The sequence below is a fragment of the Sarcophilus harrisii genome, chromosome 3, assembly GCF_902635505.1.
Source record: "Sarcophilus harrisii chromosome 3, mSarHar1.11, whole genome shotgun sequence".
Lineage (NCBI taxonomy): Eukaryota > Metazoa > Chordata > Mammalia > Dasyuromorphia > Dasyuridae > Sarcophilus > Sarcophilus harrisii.
The window spans coordinates 98063436-98079340 of NC_045428.1; the positions used below are offsets into that span (position 1 = coordinate 98063436).

The 15905-nt window shown below is 35.3% G+C and overlaps 2 protein-coding genes across 3 annotated transcripts in view; one reads left to right on the forward strand and one right to left on the reverse strand.

Moving 5' to 3' along the window:
• The window catches only part of DIAPH3 (diaphanous related formin 3), a 410013-nt gene that overhangs the window by 73327 nt on the left and 320781 nt on the right, over nt 1-15905 (reverse strand). The window lies entirely within an intron of this gene.
• On the forward strand, nt 12465-15600 carry HDAC8 (histone deacetylase 8). Its single transcript, XM_003765832.4, has one exon. The coding sequence runs from the start codon at nt 12622-12624 to the stop codon at nt 13759-13761; it is 1140 nt and encodes a 379-aa protein (XP_003765880.1). The 5' UTR covers nt 12465-12621; the 3' UTR covers nt 13762-15600.

Sequence of the window (15905 nt, forward strand, 5' to 3'; positions counted from 1 at the left end):
AATAAAAGAGCCATATTCATCAAATTACCATGGAACAAAAAAATTAAGAACCCCTGCACTGGAGACCATGCTGTCCTTAATCCCCTTATCAATATAGTTTTAAATGTGTGTGTGTATGATAGTGAAATACCTGAATTTTGAAAAAGGAATGTTTGAGAAAAGCAATGGGGGAAAAAAATGAGATTTTTTAGAAATCAACAGTTACTTGTGATGCCTTTTAATAAACTATGCTCAGCATTCAAACATCTTAAGATTGTCTTCAATCATAAAAGTTACAAAACAATCCCTATTCTTTTTCTTTAATTAAGATTTCAATAAAGACTAATAGATACTTTATATTCATTATATTTTAAATGGCAATGCCTCAACTAAAAAGGGAGTGTTTTCAGACCTACTGATAACTGAGGGGAAAACAAACAAACATATCCAAGATGCAGCCCTGAAATGAGTACAGTGTGAAGACTTGTGATAGTATCCATTTTCCTCCCCCAAGATTTAAGCCTGTACTGTGTGATAAGAAAATTTATCTTTGTAAAAATTACTCAAACTCTTCATTAGTACAAAAAATAGAAACTATTAATTTCTTGCAAAGTATCATGTAAACCTTTCCTGCCTGAATATTTTTCTTTCCAAAATTTAACTGTAAGAATAAAAATCTTTTTTTTGAAAAAACATTTTAATCTAAGTGATTTCTATCCAACTACTTTATATGCATATGTAACACTTAACTCAAGATGCCTAATAAAAAGCAACATTTTAACTTTTGTAAGATTACAGTTTTAAAATAAAGTTCTTTTAACATGTCGACTATAAATTAGATAAAAATTGTAAAGCACTTAGCACCATTATCTGGAAATGAATAAGTGTTACATAAAAGTTACCTATTACTTTTTTTTATTAATTTGTATGACCTCTATCATCAAATGCAAAAAAAACCCAAACAAACAAAAAAACCACCTTTTTTTTTAGTGTTATTTTGATATAAGGTGAATCAATAAAAATAAAAACAGAACCAAAATGTATAACTCAGGCTGGCTCGAGGCCATTCCCCTCATCCATCTTCTTAAAATATACCTCAAAAATCTAACAATTAAGGAATAACAATATGGAGAAAATATATGCCAAAGAAGAGGGTAAAAATGATTTCAGAAGGGGAAATAGATGCAAATATGACATTTGGTGTTAAAGTTTGTCAAAACTAACTTATATTTTAAATAGGCTGTAAGAGACTGATATTGTCTTTAGATATACTTGGTGCACCGAGGGATGGGATCCTGGGTCTGCTTGTAAAAAATACATATCCCACAAAATTTATAGCCTCTTCTCCTATGAAACACAATTATGAGTCACATGAGAATCACATGCTCTGGTAAAAATTAACAACTTGCCTTTGTTTTTCAAAGTACAACTGATATGGGAAACTCCATTAGTGCAGATCCCAAGCTATCCAGACCTTCTCATTCTAGGTAATTCTTACCTCAAAAATTGAGGATTTATTCAGTATACGAGAAAATTAATCCTTTTAATATATTGTAGATACTAATGGAATAATTGACTTGCCCATCTGTTATTTCTTACAGTCTTATAATTCCTTTATACCATTTTCACATGTATATAGTTTACTAATGCAACATATTTAAACAAGTATTTATTAAAAGACACGTATACACTTTTAGCTTATTTGCCCTTATTCACTGATTATTAGTTCTCTTTATTTCCAGTTGCATTTGTAGTTTTATTTTTTTTTTTTTTCTATTTTTCAAATCTCTGGTTGAAAGACTCCTTTAATATCCCAAGTATATGTGATGAGGGCCTGATGTGGTGTGGTGGATTAGTCATTATTTCATTCAAACTATCTTTCAAATCATTACTAAAGTGAACTTTTTTAATATTTAGAACAAAAATAACAACAACAACAACAAACCTAACTTTTAGTACTCTCCCAGTCCCACTTCTGACTGTACTTTACTATGCAGGCCTCAACTTTCTTCTCACTCTAGAAAATCAGTCCAGCCCTAAAATCTTGGAAGATCGACTGTTGGAAGATTTTTCTGACTCAGAAATCTATTCTCAAACTGAGTTACTCCTGGAACTTTCATTATAAGGAAGGACCTGGCCAGTCATCCTTCATTCAATTCTCCATTCCCTTTTCAGAATTTGGCTACCATGCCCTTTTTGCGGATATGTTCTCCATCCACTACCTTTCTAGCTCCTTTGTATATGCTTCCCCAATTAGAATGTCCTTGAGCACAGTAACCATCATTCTTCATTTGTATACAACTTGACTGTAATTCATATGAGTTCAAAGAAGAAATTCAATTTAGTATGGATTACAAAGTGATACCAGGTCTGATTTAATGTGAGCCAAAAGTTCTGTTAATGTGATGCTTATGAACTAGCTGAGCATTTTAAAACATTGCTCTATCATCAGTCTGCACTTATCATTGAATATGGATATAATGAGCTGCTTCATACCATATTATTAACAATTGTATTTTTTTTAATTGCTTAACAAAAAAGAGATAAAGAAAAAAATACTTTATAGAGGAACAGTGCCAGTGCAGAGAGAGGGGGAGAGAGGAGGTCATTTGTTCTTATAACAAAAATTTGATGTACCTGAATAGCTTAAAAATAATCATAGTAACTCTAAAATAGGATGAAAAGGTGGAGTTCTAAAATCAATGAATATTATGAAATATATACATTAGTGTATAAAATGTATACATTATATAAATATATAATATATAATCATGTATATATTACATAAATACATATATATAATAAAAATAAGTAAAATATAAGAGAAAAACAAAAGAAAAAGGTAAACTTGCACCAGCTTTCTGTGGTTTGCAAGCTACTACAAGAAACAGAAGTAAAGATTGCAATCAAAACTGTATTCCTATCAGAACATTCTTTCACACAAAAGTTTATTTAACCAGTGAAAGAAAATAGACATGAAGTGGATAATAAAGAAACTTTTATAGCAGTTAGTTGAGTGTGATCATTTTAAAAACTGAATTCAACTACACATTAAAATTAACAGAGAAATGGTCAATGCAGATGAGAATGGGGTAGTTATATATCTTGATGTTTTAAAGATATATAAAGATAAGGATGTGGATCAACAAATTTTTAATGTGCATGGAGCAAGATTACTGGAAAACAATGTTAACATTTATTTCTAAGAGAGAAAAATGATCCTGAATTTAAAGAATCAAAGGATTACCTAACGCTTACTTGAAGGTAATGCAATGAGTTCTTGTTAATCAGTCTCAGAATTATTCTGAGAAGCTACAGCTATGGATTGTTTCCAAATCTCTGAAGGTTAAATAAGAAAGTGTGGACGACTTAAAACAGGTTTAGAGAACTGGTTTTCAAGTTATTTTAGTCTAGCAGTGGAAAACTACTGAAATCATTATTGAATTTCGATAATGCCCTTGGTTATCCAGCTGTACTTGGTTTATTATGTGAGAATGTGAGAATGCAAATTCACCAAAATATAGATAAGGCTTTCTACATCTATCAGTTTATGTAGAAAGTTGTAATTTCATTATATTATCAGTATAGGCTTGATCTTATGTACAATATTCAGAGTCTGAAAAATTTTTGCTTTCTATAACAACTCTATTGTAATGGGCTGATGTTTGAGTTGATGCACTGAGGTCCCAAGTACATGAAGCTAAATAGTAATTGGGCTATACTCTATTAATATACATGATTGGATAAAGAATGGTCCCTGCCCACTCTCTGTGCAAGTCCTGGTGTGCTGTATAGGAAATGACGATTTTGGTGGGTGGAGGCAGAGAGAGACAGGAAGAGAAGCTGGGGGAGATTGGGCCTGGGTTCCAGACTCCTAGTTGCTGGTCGTGTGGCTGCTGGTCTAGCTAGCTTCTTGACTCAGCTGCACACATGGCTATTGCCGATTCTCTTCCACCTCCGATCCTTCTTCATTGAGAATAAAGATAGACGATTTTCCCCTAACCTGAATTCCTGACTCTGGCTGATTTTAAAATACTTGTCTTCACAATCTATTACTTTTTTAATAAGCTTGAATAATAATAATAATTATTACTACTGTACTAGCTTTTATATAGTATCTATTATGTGTCAGGTACAATGCTAAGTCTTTACAAATATTAACTCATTTGATCTTCATAACAACTCTAGGAAGTAGGTGCTATTATTATCCCTATTTTATTTTATGAGGAAACTGAGAAAAATGGAAGTTAAGTGATTTAAGGTCACAGAGCTAGTAATTTTCTTGAGCCCAGATATGGACTCAGGTCTTTCTAAACTCAAAACTAACATTGTATCCAATGCTTCACCTACATTTTATTTATCCTTTGCTAGTATACTATATTAATTAACAGATTAAAAAAAGGTATTTAATAAAAATTTTCATTGGGCTGGAACCAATTACTATGTTTTACACATAATTATTATTAACTTTGAACACAGCAAGTTGTAACCATATAATGGGATCATGATTTGCACTAATAAGGGCCTGGCTTTATTTTTATTGCCAGTGCTTAGCACATAGGAAGCATTTAATAAATACTGCTCGACTAAAAATTCTTGTTAAAAATTTTAGTAACTTTCTATTATCTTTAGGATAAAAAACAAACTTCTCATGATAAGGATCATGGCATTTATCCCTTCTGCCCCACAACACAGGTAAAATGTGTATGCTCACACATCATACATGGCATTTGTCTTTATATATGTATCCTGAATGCTTCTCATAAAAACAACACAAATATATATGTATACACATATATTTCTAATATTTATATGTGTATTACCCATATAAATACAATATAAATTGGTGGTGGTCTTTGTCCTTCATTCTAGAAGAGTGAATTGGGTTTGAGTCAGTTGCACAAAAACATCTATCTTACTCTCTTCTCCAATGTCATCAGAGTCCAGTGGCAAGACAAAGATCAAGCTGATTGGAATGGCTCAGAATGTGGTGAGTAACCTTAGTCTTTCTAAATTAAGATATTTCCCAAGTCTCAGTTTGTCTAAAACTATGCCCATTCAATGATTAAGGGCTACAACATTTGTATGTACCTATACTTATACATATATTCATTCACACATATGTATACATATATAATTATTTTGTAATGGAGAGGAATTTAGGTGATATTATTATGAGATATAATCATAGATGATGAAGTTATTAATGTATAAACACTTGGTAATTTTTGTTTTACCAACTGTGAATAACTTTCTCAAATTAAATTGCAAAAAGTGATATTAAAACTTTGAACCATTTGAGAATTTTGGAGGGATAAGGTAACACAATGGATAGAGCACTAGATCTGGAATGTGGAAAACCTGAATTTAAATCCTGCCTCAGATGTTTATTAGGTGTGTGAACTTGGGCATATTTCTCAATATCTGTCTGCCTCAGTTTCATCATCCATAAAATGAATATAATAATGATAATAGCATCTATTTCCCAAGAGCATTGTGGGGATAAAATGAGATATTTGTAAAGTATTTTGCAAACATAGAAGTACTATATAAATGCTAGTATTTGTTATCTTTATAATTTTTCTGCTTATTTCACTTTGTATCAGTTTATATATCTTCTCATGATTCTTTGACTTTTTCATATTTATCATCTTTTAAGGAACAGTAACATTCCATTATGTTTATAAACTAATTCATTTAGCTATTTCCTAATGAATGAGAATCTACTTTATTTCTAATACAAAAATCCTGCGAACATTTTTGTGTATATTCATTCTGCCTATGACCCATGTAGGTGCTATGTATCTAGCAATATGTATATATATTATATATACATATTTTAATTTTGAAAAAAATTTACTTATCTGGTAGCATGTTGTTTCTTCTAGTAGAATACAAGCTCCCTGTGAGAGGAAGCAGATACTTTTAATTACTTTAGGAGAAAACTTGAGGGGAGTGAATTGGGGATGTTAACCTAATACCATATTTTAAAATGTTTTTATTTTTCCTTTATTCAAGATTTCTTTAAATATTACCTGAAAGCATCTTGGGACAAACTGTACCAGTTTGAGCATCTCTCTAAGTCAGAAAAGTCTTGGATACAGAATGTTAAATAGGACAAAATTGTTTCTTGGCAGATTTGTGCCAAAAATGTTTAATATGGTATTAATTTTTTATTTGACAATAACTTAGTAACTTAAAAATAGCACAAATAGGACAGCCATAAAAAATGTGGAATCAACATGTTATACTCAAGTGCCTATAAAGTAAAACTGTATTTAATTTTTTTTCCCTCAAAAAGCAATCAAATGGGCTTTGAACTAGGTGATCTCTGAGATTTTGTGCTCCTTAACATTGCAGGTTCTCCCCAGAAATTTCTCCCCATAAAATGTGTACTTTGGTTTAAAAAAAAAAAAAAAAAAAAAAACACTGCTGTTGGGTAGAACCTGAATTCAAATTCCATCTGAATATTCTTGGGCAAATCACTTAACTTCCTCAAATAAGCTCATTTTCCTAGGTAAAAGGAGGGGGTTAGACAGTCTGTCAGATCCCTTTCACTTTTTGATCCATGATTATTGCACTGTATTAGTAATATAGCAATTGAGTCTAGCCTGAAGGTTTATCATTAGCTAAATTCAGCCAGAAAGGTTTTTTGTGAGAAATAGGGAATGCCTATCAAAGAGATCATAAGGGGTTCTGAAACAAGCTTTTTGTTATGGTACTAACTCTACAAAGAAATCTGGTCACATTCCCTGTATCAAGTTCAGGTTGACAACAAGAACAGAGGAGATGCATTTCTTCTTTTAGTTACTGTTGTATATGTTGTTTGTCCTTCACTCTGAAAGAGAATCATGACTCCAGAAAGGTGATGCCATGACATGCAAGTGAATTTGGATTTGTATAGATTAGACAAAGTTATCAGCCTCACTTTCTCCTTCAGAGTCATCTGGGTCCAGTGACAAGATATAGATCAGGACATCTCTCATAGCCACTGGAGGAACTCTTTAGCTGAAGATTCTGGTGACTCAATTTTAAGGTAACACAAGATGAACTTATATTGAATACTATTATTATTAATAGTAGCATTTATGTAAACAATTCAAGGTTTTGTTATGTCCTATATATAAGCATTATTTTATTTAATCATCACATGTTAGATATTTCACTATTATCAATGTATATATACACTATGATTCTGAAATAATAATTTCCCCCAAAGCTGAAATTGTTTTTCCTTCTCTCCTTTCTAAATCATAAACAACAATATGAAACAGTTTAGCTATTTTATATTAAGCTTCATTACCAGAATAGGAAAAATAAAAATATAATAAGTTTGTCTGTACATGCACACATAAGTGTCACATTTGCAGAAATCTGGATTTGTTTCAATTAGAGGTCTAATGGATTAGGAGTCAGTATGGCTAGATCTACAGTCTTGCAAATGATTGCATTTCAATTAGTTTCATGTGAAAATTATATTTGTAGGTAGAAGGAAGTGAAGGTAGAGAGAAACTACAGATATTCTGCATATTTTGGCGAGTTCAGCAGCTAACATTTTTATATTCTCATCAGACTTTTTCCTTATGAAATTTATCACTAATAACAAGGAAAAATAATAAAAGAATATATAAGTAGAAGTTCAAACCAGTGTGCATTATCTGCTTCTCAACTATGTTTTTTTTTTTCCCCTAATAGATAGATATCCTTGTTGCATTCTATTTGAGCTTAAAGAATACCAGCTTTCATTATTCATTGAAAATAAATCTTGGGGCCACTTTATTTATATTTTACTGAAAATAATTAGCATTTCATTTAGAACTATCCAGGGCACTTCTGAACTTGTAATACGACTATTTGATATTATTCAAATGCATAATTCTATTGAGAACATGTCTGAAAATACAATCTGTACTTTTTTTAGTTACATCAGCATAACATTTGAATTCTAGCATGGCTAATACTGTATATGAGGGAATCAAAATCCTACTGTAATTAAGTTTCCTTTCAAGTCATGTTTTTCTAGTGGCAGAACTGTCTGACCATTAGTATTTAGCCTGTAACAACTTAAAATTCTAAAATCATTAAGTTTCTTCCCTCCTTTCCCTCTCTCCTTCCATCCTTTCCCTCTCTCCCTTCCTTCTTTCTTTCCTTTCTTCCCTCCCTCCTCCCCTTCCTTCCTTCCTTGCTTCTTTCGTTCTCTCTCTTCTTTTTAAAGAGATAATCAGAGTTAAGTAATTTGCCCAGGGTCACAGAGCTAATAGGTATCTAAGGGCACATTTGAACTCAGGTTCTCCTGAGGTGGACTGGGTCTATTCCTGTGCCACGCAGCTGTCCCATGAAATGCATTTTTCAAAAAGAGCTTTATTACAAAAAAGAGACATTTAAGAATTATTGCCCTGTTGTGACAAATGATTTCTTTTCCTCACTTAAATATTTTCAAACGCTTATAATGCAAGCCTAACAACTAAGTTTTGTTGTCTTTAAAATAAAATGGCCATTTTTAGCATTGTAAAGATATTAGAAGACACATTTTCCAGGGTTAAGGTCCAGCAAGTAGGCTGTATCCTGAACTTGGGGATAATAACAATACTTTGCATTCACCCTCTGGATAATTTCATTCTCTGGGAAAAATCATATAATTATTATATTGCTTTGCCTAGTACCAGGTGTTCTCTGAAGCTTGGAAAAGTACTGGACGAGTACTCATGTCCAGTTCATGAAGACCAGATCACTGAGTAGTTATTTGGGATAAGTATTAAGATCTCTACCTCTGTCATCATAGATTCCTCCCACTAGGAGTGGGAATTTGTCATTTGTGCTAATTAAAAATTAATTTTAAAAAATAAGTCATTTAATTGTCACCTCAGTTTCTCATTTGTAAAATGGGTATAAAAATACCCACCTCACTGAATTGTTGTAAGGGACATGACATGTGATAGAATAAAACTGCCCTCACAACATAGGATGAGTACAGGTCAAATCTCTTCCTGGGACTTCCCTGGCTTTTTTCTGTCACATTTTCTTGGTCATCTAGGGTCATAAGAAGACCTAGCTTTGGAGAAGCTAAGTCTCTCAGACATGGTAGATGCTCCAAACTACCAAACTGATGACATAATGACCAGATAATATCCAGATCATAGATTTGTGGTCAAAGAGACTAAAGCTCTTTGTATGCTTATTGCACATTCTTGCTATCAGGGCAGAGTAAATCTCCTTTGTTAAATATTCAGTGAGATTCACAAGTGTCTCATTTCATCTCAACTTCAAACTTGAACAGAGAGACTGAACTACAAGATGAATCCAAGTGCTTTTCAAAGCATCAAGTGCTATATAATGCTATTTTTTATTGTATCATATAAATACTTTAAATAGAGTATGGGCCATATCTAGGCTTTATTTCCCAGATCCTCTATACCTGATCCAAAGTTAACTGCTTCCCTTATAAAAAAACAAACAAAAACAAAAACAGCCCTTGATCATTTCAAATCTGAAGAGTCATAATAAAGGGAAATCCTAGAGTTTTGGCAGTTTGTATCACTAGTGGTATCAGTTTTGTTGGATAATAATAAAGCTTATAATGGGCACACCTTATCAATTATAAAATATTTTAAAATGCTGTTTTAACTTGCAAGTTTTGGCAAGATGCTTAGGCAGATACCACCAAATAGTTAAGACTTTTTCCTGATTCCAAGTATTCCTCAAAAACCAAAGAAAGGGATCTCTTAAGGAAATCCCTGGCTAAAATCAGTTCTAATCTCTACAGGTGTAAATATAGGAATCAAGAGAATGATATCAGCTTCAAGAGTAGAACTGACAATAGTTTACATTTTACACTCCAATGTATCTGTGTGGTATATATGTCTGTTTCCCTTTAATAACAGCAGAAGTGGTTATTATGATTTAGTAAAAAAGGCATTTATAAGTACCTGAAGACATGGTATATACAGTCTGAATGTGAATGAAACTACATTACTTACAAAACAAACAGAAAAATAAAGTTATTATTCTGAATAAATGTGGCATGGTATAGGAGAAAGGGTGCTGGAATGGGAGTCAGAGGACCTGGGTTCAAATTTCACCTATCACTTACTACCCATTTGAATTCTCTGGGTTAGTTTCCTTATTTGCATAGTGAGGGACTGGACTAGATTGTCTTCAAGGTCTCTTCCAACTATAAACCATGATAATTCCATGATCTTAACAAAGTCAAGCAGATTAGGAGACTGGTAAATTATTTGGAAAGATTTCATGAGAAAAAGTTGATTTGTTATAGAATTTTGAAAGAAGGATGTATTCAAAAAATATTTTAAGTTCAAAGATATTTGAATAAAAAGAATTTAAAGTGATATTTTAGCATTCTGTGCAGAAAAGAACTTATTCAAGGAAATCAAATTTTATAGACTTAAAATAGTCAATAGTAGAAGATGCAAATTATTTTCCCTTGGTTCAGGCTACTAGACTACAATCTGCAGTATTTTTTATGCTATTTTTAATGTTAATTAATTGAATTCTCCAATGGCTCAGAATGGTTTAACATTATGTGTTGATTTAATTTGGGCTTTTCTCATAGTAACAGCTTTATGGAAGTTTTCTGAGGCACAGGCTGTAGATTTTTTTTAACAGGAAATCAGTAATACAATTAAGACTCTGAGATCTTCACATTTTAATAAAAGCACTAGTAAAATAAGAAATAGATCTAAGATAGATTCTGAATTTTTTAACTTAACTGTGTTAATGAAATGCTAGGCAACCCAAACCTTTTTTTTTTTTTTAATGTCCCTTTTCAGTTACACTGTAAATAATCAGTTAGTATGATCTTCCTTGGATAGAGTAATTATGCCTTTTAGTCATTCTTCTAAACTCTTTAACCATGGTGATTACTATAATTAAATAACAGGCTTCATAATGTGAGTATTCAATTTGTAGGTCAAAAATATTAAGTGGAAATAGAAGGCTAACAACGACTTACATTTACCAAAATGACAATTTTGTTGTTAATGTTCTAAATATATTAAACCAAATTCTCTTAAGGAGTTTCCTTTTGAATTTCAAAAAAAAAAATTATCCAAATACAGTTTACATTTGCATAATGTTTGCATTTACGCCCTATATTAAGTTTCCTATTTTACTGAACATTGATAATGGTGTATATTTTTCATCCTAAACCGAATTTTTAAAGCATCCATTTTGAATTGAATAGGCATCACAAATTCAACATACTAAAACCAGGACCCCTTAAGCTTTCCCTCTAAACACTTCCCCTTCATTCTCCCTCTGTCTTGTAGAAGACAACATCCTTCCAGTCACCAATATCCATAAAACTGACGCAACCTCTACTCAAACATTCAATCACTAAATCTTGTAAATACTTTTTCAAAATACAGTTTTGAAACAAGTTTTTATTGGTTCCACTGGTTTTTAATGTAACATAAGGTTAGAATCCATTATAAAAAAAATCAGAACGCTCTCATGCGAGATTTTTAACGGTTACATGTTAAACTAGGATGGTCCATTAAGACTGCATTTACTTTTTAAGAAAAGTAGGATGGCATTTTCTTATTATTAAGCATAAATGACAGCATTTCTCCCAGGACACGGAAGCTAGCTTGAAATGTACCCATATGGAGTTTCATAGAAAGAGGACAAGGATTAGATAGTTGAGATTTAGAGTTGTCTTGCAGGCATCTTTTCCTTTTCAAACTGTCATAGAATAGTCAGATCCTCAGTGTACACCTATACTACAGGAAGATCCCCCCCCCCCCCCCCGTGGGAAACCAGAAACACTGTGGCTAGAAAGCAAGCACCACGAAGAGTACCAGCCTCAGCATTTTTCACATCTTTTACAGCGTTTCTACAAAGAGCCAGATAATGGGGACGAAGAAATGAGCCGATTTCACGTGCTTTAGGGAAAGCATTCTGGATCATTTGCCAAAGAGCTGACTTTTGTCAAGATAGATGAGCTCCGCTCCTACCTAGATGCGGCTGTTCGCAAGAGTAAGTTCTGGTTGAAATTGTATTGTTTCTATCGACCTTCTAAATTCCACAGCCCGACCGAGGCAGCATTTCAAAAACGCTACACCAGAACCGAGAGCGGACGGTGCGAATCCGGCCAGGTACGCAGAGACCAGCCAGGTTTCAGACGCAAGGGGCAGCGCCGGATCTCGGCAGGCTTTAGAGCCCAGTCACTCCCTTCAGACTTCTCCCGAAGGAAGCCCGAGATCTCCGAGACCCCGCCTTTTTCTCCCTCCACACCATAGCAACCTTCCCGCAGCCGGGGCCCCAGCCCCTCCCCCCCACCCCCTCCCGGCGGCCTTGGCAGCGGCTGCGCGTTAAGGACTGGGGGGCGCCCGCGCCTCGGCGGCGGAAGCTGCGGCAGCGGAAGAGGCAGCAGCGGCAGCGGAAGAGGCAGCAGCGGCAGCGGAAGAGGCAGCAGCAGCAGCGGCGGAAGCTAAGATAGGGAGCGAGGCGGCGGCGGCGGCAGTAGCAGCGCAGGTGCCGGCGGCGGCGGCGGCATCGCGGAGGGGCAGTGGCAGCGCCAGCACCAGCGCCGACGGCGGCGGAGCAGCGGCCGCCTTTGGGGCCCCTCTGGCCAGCTAAGGTTCGAGCGTCCCGGGGGGGCCAGGGCTTGGGTGAGGGTGGGCCATGCAGGAGGCGGAGGAGCCCGCGCCCCCTCCGCGGCAGCCGCCTGTGCCCCCAGTCTACATCTATAGCCCCGAGTACGTCCGAACTTGTGACTCGCTGGCCAAGGTGCCCAAGCGGGCCAGCATGGTGCACTCCCTGATCGAAGCCTATGAGCTGCTGAAGGAAATGAGGGTAGTGAAGCCCAAGGTGGCTTCCATGGAGGAGATGGCCAGCTTCCACACGGATGCCTATCTGCAGCACCTCCAGAAGGTCAGTGAGGAAGGGGATGACGAGCATCCTGACTCCGTGGAATTCGGCCTGGGCTACGACTGCCCCAGCACGGAGGGCATATTTGATTATGCGGCTGCAGTGGGGGGGGCCACCATCACGGCGGCCCAATGCCTGATTGATGGAAAATGTAACATAGCCATTAACTGGGCTGGAGGTTGGCACCATGCCAAGAAAGATGAAGCTTCAGGCTTCTGTTACCTCAATGATGCTGTCCTAGGGATCCTGCATTTGAGAAGGAAGTTTGACCGCATTCTGTACATTGACTTGGACCTTCACCATGGAGATGGCGTCGAAGATGCTTTCAGTTTCACTTCTAAAGTCATGACCGTGTCTCTGCACAAATTTTCTCCAGGGTTTTTTCCAGGAACTGGCGATGTATCTGATGTGGGCCTCGGGAAGGGAAGGTATTACAGCGTCAACGTGCCGATCCAGGATGGCATACGAGATGAAAAGTATTACCAGGTCTGCAAAAGTGTCCTCAAGGAGGTCTATGTAGCCTTCAATCCCAAAGCTGTGGTTTTACAATTAGGAGCTGACACTATAGCTGGGGACCCAATGTGTTCATTTAACTTGACTCCTGTGGGACTTGGCAAGTGTCTTAAGTACATCCTTCAGTGGCAGTTGGCCACCCTCATCTTGGGAGGAGGAGGCTACCACCTTGCCAACACAGCCCGATGCTGGACATACTTGACTGGGGTCATCCTGGGGAGAACACTCTCGTCTGAGATTCCAGATCATGAATTTTTCACTGAATATGGCCCGGATTATGTGTTGGAAATCACCCCCAGCTGCCGGCCTGACCGCAATGAGTTGCACCAAATCCAGCATATCCTGAGTCGTATTATGGGGAACATGAAGCATGTGGTTTAGGGGCAGTTCTACATCTGATTTTGACAGGATAGGAAGGTTTCTTGTAAAACTGACTGTGTTTTTATGAATTTGTGGCTGTGAGGAACAATCTGGAGAAGATTACTTCCTCATAACACCAAGTGGGCAGCCAGTCTCCATGGGGTTTTAGTAGGCAGCCACATCAGAGTTCTAAGTAAAAGAGTTGAAGCAAGAAGGAAAGTAATGTTTAAGGTTCAGGTGCTTTTTCTGAAACACAGTTGAGATAAAATTAAGATGCCTTCTCAAAAAGGCAAAGGAAGTTTTGTGTTCTTGGAAATTATTTTCTGCTGGGTTTGGAATGGGGAGTTTTTATTTTTTAAGCAAGAAATGTTTGGGGTTAATTGTTCACTGTCATTGATGAATTTGGTGAATAGTACTAGTAGTGTTCAAATATAATTTTTATTTCAAAAACATAAAAATTATATTTTAACTGTCTCATCTATAAAATAGCTGCATATATTGTATAGTTATATTTTAATAAAGAGTTTTTAACAGATTCAGGATTTCATCAATGTGTGTACTACAGATTGCAGTAGTCCCTTGCAAGGTTTTCTTTTAAATTCTCAGTAGTTTGGAAGGCCATATCTTGAATTTTTAAATATGATACATTTACAGAGCGTTTTAAGAGGTTACATTTTATAGGATTTTTAAAAATGTACAAAGCAATTTACTAACATCTCATTGGTTCCTTACAACCAGACTGTGAGGTAGGTGCTATTATTATCACCAGTGGACAGATGAGGAAACAAGAGGTTCAGAGAGATGCCAATGATTTGTCCAGTCATATTATCTGAAGCAGGATTCGAAGCCAGACTGTCTTGACTTCAAGTTCAATTACCTCTTAATATCTTAATTATATATGTGCAACCACTCAGTTCTGGGTCTAGTACATTGTCTATCTGCTATACTTCTCCATGTTACATATATATTACACACACACACACTCTGATGTTAACTTGATAATTCCAGTTTGCGCAATGTGTACTTTGGAGTTGGTCCAGTATAAATGATTATAGTGTTAATATGAATTTCATTGAAATTTTGCAGCATTCTGGATTTGAATCAAAGCTGCTTATTAAGAAACTTAGGGAGAACCTCCCTTAATAATAAGTTTTTTTTTTGGTTTGTTTGTTTTGTTTGCTTGTACTATAACCAGGCATCAACCATGACAGTGGCAGACTTAGGTAAGAATATTTAAGGTATTTTTTTTTTAATTTATACTAAATGAGAATACTCAGTGGATCACTAAATAAAGGTAATTCCATTGGTTCTATCAAAGTGAGCAAATAATTTAGTTTGTGCACAGGAAAAACCTTGTCTGAGAGGGCTTTCAAGGCTGCATTTTGTTCTACCAAGTCAAATACTTAAAAAAAAAAAAAGTGAATAGTAGGTAGTATTGTGTTTTTTGTGTCAACTCTGTAACTTGTGAAATCAAGATATGCTTAGGTGTAGTAAATACAAAATCTCAACTATTTCGTCTCATACTGTCTTCAAGAATTTCCTTGATGCATGCAAAGTTCATTCTTAGGAAGATTAAATAGAAATGAGAAAGTAGGCATATGGACCAGTGGTGGCTACTGTCTTCTTGGTCCCTCTTTTTAGGCAAAAGTACCCATCTGATATTTTCCATTCTATGGAATCTTCTTCCCCTCAATATAAGGTCACAAACATCATTTCCTGAGTGAATCCAATGTCATGGATTTCTTCTACTTGTATTTATTTGATCATGTCTAGTTACTCTTTTTGACTTCATCTTAACTTTCATTTCTGCTTCCTCACAATGTATTGAATACTAAGTGGCAAAGTGTGAAAGTAGTTAACCCATTATCATAAAAAAATAAAAATAAAAAATAAAATTATAAACCCCCATCATGTGCTCTATTTTGTATGTTTGTCTTCATTTTTCAGATAAATGCTCTTGGGATTATCTTGATTAGATACATTATCTTTCGGTTTGCTTTATTCTCAAATGCTTTTTCTTTTTCCTTTTATTTATTTATTTATTTGTTTATTTGTTTTTGGTAAAGTGGTACTATTCAAAATTAGTCATCCACACAGTGATATTTTGTAAATGACACTGTTTATTATAGAGTCTGTTGGTGGTCCAAATGGATAGAGAGCTACTG

Coding starts and splice junctions, on each gene's coding strand:
- HDAC8 (XM_003765832.4), top strand. CDS start 12,622: ATGCAGGAGGCGGAGGAGCCCGCGCCCCCTCCGCGGCAGCCGCCTGTG.